At 34.2% G+C, this 6,766-nt stretch overlaps 1 protein-coding gene across 1 annotated transcript; it reads right to left on the reverse strand.

The window, feature by feature from the left end:
* Positions 1-3,962: 3,962 nt before the first annotated feature.
* On the reverse strand, positions 3,963-5,448 carry LOC137809635 (probable aquaporin NIP-type). Its single transcript, XM_068610738.1, has 5 exons — positions 5,351-5,448; positions 4,975-5,205; positions 4,645-4,842; positions 4,410-4,471; positions 3,963-4,317 (listed from the first exon to the last, which is right to left on the reverse strand). Exons 1-5 carry the CDS (start codon positions 5,426-5,428, stop codon positions 4,101-4,103), a joined length of 786 nt encoding a protein of 261 aa, XP_068466839.1. The 5' UTR covers positions 5,429-5,448; the 3' UTR covers positions 3,963-4,100.
* Between the last annotated feature and the right edge of the window lie 1,318 nt (positions 5,449-6,766).

Here is a 6,766-nt window from a genome sequence, read left to right on the forward strand (position 1 = left end):
CTCCTTCTACCCCGAACGCACACTTGTCAGGATTGAGGCACAACTGGTAGCGGCGTAGGGCTCGAAATACCTCTTGTAAGTCTAAAGTATGTTGTTCGAACTAGTCGGACTTGAAAACAATGTCATCTACGTAGACTTCAACACTTCTTGCGATCATGTCTTGGAAGACAGAGTCCATCAGCCGTTGGTACGTGGCTCCAGTGGGGCTGCACATTTCAACGATTGCCTTACATTTCTCTGGGTTGGCTTCTATGCCATGATGAGTGAGCATGAACCCTAAGAACTTCCCTCCTTCTACCCCGAACGCACACTTGTCAGGATTGAGGCACAACTGGTAGCGGCGTAGGGCTCGAAATACCTCTTGTAAGTCTAAAGTATGTTGTTCGAACTAGTCGGACTTGAAAACAATGTCATCTACGTAGACTTCAACACTTCTTGCGATCATGTCTTGGAAGACAAAGTCCATCAGCCGTTGGTACGTGGCTCCAGTGGGGCTGCACATTTCAACGATTGCCTTACATTTCTCTGGGTTGGCTTCTATGCCATGATGAGTGAGCATGAACCCTAAAAACTTCCCTCCTTCTACCCCGAACGCACACTTGTCAGGATTGAGGCACAACTGGTAGCGGCGTAGGGCTCGAAATACCTATTGTAAGTCTAAAGTATGTTGTTCGAACTAGTCGGACTTGAAAACAATGTCATCTACGTAGACTTCAACACTTCTTGCGACCATGTCTTGGAAGACATAGTCCATCAGCCGTTGGTACGTGGCTCCAGTGTGTTTTTAGGCCAAAGGGCATGATTTCATAGTAGAAGTTGTCTGTGTCGGTCCTGAAGGCTATTTTTTCTTTGTCCCCCATATGCATTTGTATTTGGTTATATCCTGAATATGCGTCGAGGAAGCTTAAGATGTTATGACCGGCAGCTCCGTCGACAAGTCGGTCGATAGTCGGTAGGGGGTACAAATCTTTGGGACACGCTTTATTAAGATTCTTATAGTCTACGTACATTCGCCATTTACCGTTAGATTTTTGGACCATCACGATGTTGGCCAACCAGGTCGTCTAGTGTGCTTTTTGGATGAATCTGATTTTTAACAATTTTTCGGCTTCTTTTCGGGCGGCCTCACGTCTTTCTTCGCTGAGCTTCCTTTTCTTTTGAGCGATTGGTCTAGCCTCTTTGTAGATGGACAGGCGGTGTGATGACATCGGGACTCACTCCCGGGATGTCAGCAGTTGTCCAGGCAAAGAGATCGGCATTATTCATCAACGTGCTGCTAATGGACCGTCTGTCGTCTGATTTCAAGGATGACCCAATATATGTTTTATGTTCGTCATCACTGAGGGCCAGAGGTTCAAGATCTTCGCCTGCTTCCATGCGGACGTCGTCCAGTCGAGGATCCAAGTCTACCAGTGCCATCATGTGATCCGTTATTTCTCTTTTTTGAGGGTTTTCAAGCGCCTGGCCTTCCCATTCTTGAGATCGGCCCCGTGGTGAAGTTTTGTATAGTCGTCTGGTAGGTTCGATTTTTAGACTTGTGGCATAGCATTCACGCACGAAATTTTGATCCACATGGACTATGGCAATGTGTCCAGTTGCGGATGGAAATTTCATGGCCAAGTGAGGGGTGGAGACTATATCCTTGAGGCGGTTTATGGACGACCGATCGAGTAGTATGTTGTATGAGGTGTTGGCATTTACTAACAAGTATCGAATCTTTATAGTCTTCGCCAAGCTTCCTTCTTCCCCGAACGTGGTATATAAGTCGATGTAGCCCTGGGTATCTACTCTTTTTCCTGAAAATCCAACGATTTGTTCTTCATAAGGTTGGATTTCTGAGTCAAGAATTTTCATTTTGCGAAATGTTTTCCAGTAGAGAATGTCTATTGAGCTGCCTTGGTCAACTAGGATTTTGGTGATTGCGAATTTATCTATCTCCACGATTATTACCATGGGATCATTTTGGGTTGTGTCGATCGCAGTAAAATCAAATTTTCAAAATCTGAACTGGATAAAACCAAAGGTTTGTAATTTTTGTCTTTCTCTTTTCATTGTTTATCAATATTAACTTTTACTTTTTATTGAATTATAGTGTAATAAACAACCAGGAAGTTATGAGTGTGAGTGACTATTACATTATGCAATGGATGGTTACCATTGTAAGAGTAGGTCTTAAAAGTGATTGGCATGAGGTAACATGATGCTAAATTATTTTTATAATTATTTAACATATATGTATCTTAAAACTAATTTATGTTAACCTTATTTTGTAATGCAGTTCTTTACGGATGAGCGACCAATGTCTTCGAAAGCCATAGCATATGTGAGACATTCTTGGTCCACATATTTCCTAAATTTTTATAACTCATGAATAGTGTAGGAATTAGATAGATAGATAAAGATATATTATTAGTGTTTGTAATACATTTTTATCGATATATAAAATTTGATTATCTGAATTTATGTATTTGTCTGGCTGGGTTATAATTGGACATGTCAATTTATATGAGAATTAACATTAAATAGATTGTACTAAAAAAACAATCATATACTACGACGACTATTTACCATAGCTGCATTCTTAAATCCAACGCAGAGATTTATAAATGCGGCTATGGTAAATAGCCGCATTCGTAAATGTATTACTCCTCCCTCCTAAAAATCATTCAGAAACATATAAGAATGCGACTATTTACCATAGCCGCATTTATAAATTACATTTACGAATGCGGCTAAATAGTCGTCTTCTTATCTATTGGATTTAAGACTATGTGTACATCAAATGCGACTATAAGCTGCCGTTTTAAATTAAAAATAATCGTCATCTTTTAACCTTTCTGCATCAGTGACTAGACGTGAGTAACTATTTCTTTCCTTAAATCTTTTGCTTTGCATGTTATTCTACTATTTAACTAACTAAAAGGAAGAAAGAAAAAAATAAAACTAGTTTTTTTACAAAGAATATTTTCAAATCCTACATTGTATGTTTATTTATTTGTATGTTTATTTATATGTTTACCTGACAACACATTAATAGACAATACCTACGAAAAACTACAAAATTTTAAAAAAACAATCCAACCACCCATTTTCTTTGTGTTATTTCCTATTGACAATAAATTAATCTCCTAAATATTTTAAGACTAACAAAAAAGTTGGTTCTAATTATATTTTTTCGAGAGAAAAATTATCTTTAAATAAATATTATTTTGTATAATAACTAGCAACTAAAGATATAGTTTCTATTTGAAATAATAAAAACTATTTTAGAGAATAATGTTTTGATTTAAAATAGTTTTAACCTAGTTAAAATATAATGAATAAATATGTTTTTCTCTAAATTAAGTTATATTTAATTATGGTTTTATAGTGTTTTAATGAAATGTTTTGTTAGCTTATTAACTGATTGATTTATTTGCTAGCTTTAATTTAAAATAGGCCTTTAAAAAAATTGCAACACTTTGTTAGACTATTAAACATCTCATGGTAGGGTTGAAGAAAAAAGGCATGTGAGAAACAAACGGATTAAACCAACTTTTATAAATAAAAACCCAACTTGACACAAGTCTTATAAGTCATAACACATTTATATGTCTATATGCAATATAGAGTTGAATATCATATTTAGCATGAAACATAAAATTGACCAATTTGACGAGAACTGAGTGCGTGTTTTCCATATATCCTATTATCTTGAAATTAATCATGATATTTTTGTGGATTGAATTATATATATATGTAAGAAAGAAAAAAAAAAGATTATTTTGTTATAACAAATTCAAATTTTGAATGTGTTTTTAAACTTTATTTGCCGAGATAAAACATTGATCTTCATTTAGGATTCTAAATAGTCAAACGTATGAAGGTGTAAAGAAAACAAATGTAAAAATCATAGGTCCAAAATTATTGCGAATAGACTATATCGTCTTAACATGTACTCACACATATTCTAAGAAGGAAAAGAAAAAGAAAACTAAGAATTTTACTAATTTTTTTCTTTACATACATATACACCAAGAAACAATATTCAATCGTTAGCAAAATCAACACCACCTTACTTTGGTAATTTTGATTTGGATCTATTTGCAATGAAATATTGTCTATCGAAAGCTTTTAGATGCTATTTGAAGTATTATTGAATTGGAGCCAATATCCCTAAGTGGTTTATCAGTGTGTCTAATCAAGTTATAACATGTGGCACCAAGTAACGCACCAACAAATGGTCCAACTATATAAACCCAAAATCCACTGTAAACATGCATCACCAAAGCAGGTCCAAGGCTTCTTGCTGGGTTCATAGAAGCTCCTGACACAGGTCTGCATGCCATTATCAAACTCCACTCAAATATACAGTTTTACCAAATTAAATAACCCTAATAAAAAACTTTCATCTTCATGAGAAAATTTACCCAGCAACGAAGACGTCTACCATAACTGTCAAACCAACAACAACCCCTCCAAATTTTCCAATCTGTTAAGACACATGAATTTGCATCATTTTCACATGTTAATAGCAGAACGAGAAATGAAGATAAGGGTGTTATTTGTTAATTGGAAGAAGAAGAAGAAGAAGAAATGAATAATGAAGAAGTGATTTGGTTTGAAGGGTAATAGGAATAGAATGAAAGGAAAGAGTATACTAACCGCTCTTCTATCCGTTGAAACCGCAGAGACAACGAACATTAAGAGAAATGTTGCTATTAACTCAAAAATAAGAGATTGAACATGACCTCCTGCTGGTTTTGTTCCAAAATAAGATTCATCGTCTATTTCAAGGAGAAGGTACAATGTCCCACTAGCAAGTAAAGATCCTAATACTTGCGCAATAAAATACAAAGGCACCTGCAACATTATGCATCAAACTACTCATTAAACTCATTTCTTAAAACCATTTAGTCTTCATAGGTATTCTAGATTTTCAATTTAGTTCCTATAAATGAATTTGAAGGCAACTAAAATGCAGGAAATACATGCCATTTTAAAAGGGATAAAACGATAGATAGCAAAGCTGAGAGTGACTGCTGGATTGAAATGAGCACCAGAGACGTGAGCAAGAGAATAAACCAAGATGGTTACTGTTAAACCCCACACTATGCAAACTCCAGGAAATGTTATTTGCCCTTTAGTCTTTTCTGAATTATTATGAATCACAGAGCAACACCCAGCAAATATTAAGAAATATGTCCCTATCAACTCTGCAAGTACCTGTTACATAAACATTTTTTTCTTTAGTTCTTTCTCTCATCGTCACCAACAATTAACCCCATGCAACATCGCAACATCAATCAAATATACACATTCATTTCAATTTAGTTATGCACATATATAATAATTACATCCATGTATGTACCTTCTGTATAATCTGAACTACCGTAGGAGAACCACAAAAGCCAGTATCACAGTCTTCTATTCTTCCACTTCCTTCCATTTTTGCAAACCTAAATTACAATAAACCTTTCGTTTCTCTTAATTACCATCATTTCTTTTCTTTTGGTGGAGATGAGTTTCTGTATTTAGAAGATAGTTTCTACATGCAATCAAGGCATACTAATTAATATATGAACGTGGATATTGGTGGTTTAGCTGTTTTCAGGAGAAACCAATGAATCTGTTTTCTATATTTATAAGTTCTCTCTATAGATATAGGTTTCCGAAGAAGCTTATAACTTAGGATGAATCAAATATAATGGCATGTTACATTAATTTAACCATGGCCCATCAAAACTCAATCAAGCATTACCATATTTATTTAATTTCATTAAAAAATAGTTTCAAAGGGAGCATAGCACATGCACAAGGAAAATAATGATAGACTGTGTCCTAATCAGTTCTAGATCCAAGTACACATCATAAAGTCAAGATCTAAATTCAAACCCAAGTGCAACAACTTACGTAATAAAGTCATGATATAGTCACACTAAAACTGCATTATTCGTTGAAGAATCAACCTTGTGGTCACTACTGCTTTTTGTTTATATATTTTTGCACAAACTGGTGTCTCTTTTATCAGTAAAAGGTTAAATGAAATGATGAACCACTCTTTATATATTTGTAATTTAATATTGGGTTATATTCTCAAATGGAATTCAAAGGCAAATAATTGCAACAAACTGACAGCGGCATACATGCGGTCTCCTAACCAATATGGTGTAATTTTATTGTAAAATCACTTAAATAAACAATTTTAAAAAAAAAATACTCATATGGATAAATCATGTTAGTATGACACAATTTTATTATGAAGAAATTAGGCAAGCATGCGATGATTTTAAATGAATTTGTATCATTCCTAATCAAATTTAGTTGTTTTTATATTATATGAAGTTATGCATCATTTACACGACTTCTTCTGCATGAGATTTTATTTTTTACTTTTTGATATATAGTTTGTTATATTATTATTTATATTAGGTATAATTATTTTTTTTCCCTATAATTATGATTATTAAAAAATTCAATTTCATCTTATTGTTTTTTAAAATATATTTAAGTTGTTCTCTTTAATTTTAAACTAACAACGTTACATTAAGTGTAAATGTAATATGTTTTAGACATAGAAGAAAGTGCAATGGCCCCAGTTCCGCAAATCCCTTCCTCCGGCGCACCATAGTATCTCACTATCACCGCCAAGTGTTGATTTTGGCTTAATCCCAAGTCCCACATCGGTGGATTCATTGTTTGGAAAGGAGGTTTGAGGGTTATAAATTAAACTCTTCTCCTTCACTGTTATATATCCCAATTTGTAATATTTTCTCTCAAAATAATA

This window comes from Phaseolus vulgaris, chromosome 2 (assembly GCF_000499845.2).
Source record: "Phaseolus vulgaris cultivar G19833 chromosome 2, P. vulgaris v2.0, whole genome shotgun sequence".
Taxonomy (NCBI): domain Eukaryota; kingdom Viridiplantae; phylum Streptophyta; class Magnoliopsida; order Fabales; family Fabaceae; genus Phaseolus; species Phaseolus vulgaris.

Bases quoted from the DNA above. Each gene is read 5' to 3' on its own strand.
- LOC137809635 (XM_068610738.1), bottom strand. From the start codon at position 5,428: ATGGAAGGAAGTGGAAGAATAGAAGACTGTGATACTGGCTTTTGTGGT. The intron at 5,206-5,350 runs GTACATACATGG...TTTATGTAACAG, and splicing joins TAGTTCAGATTATACAGAAG to GTACTTGCAGAGTTGATAGG. The intron at 4,472-4,644 runs GTTAGTATACTC...GTGTCTTAACAG, and splicing joins TTTCAACGGATAGAAGAGCG to ATTGGAAAATTTGGAGGGGT.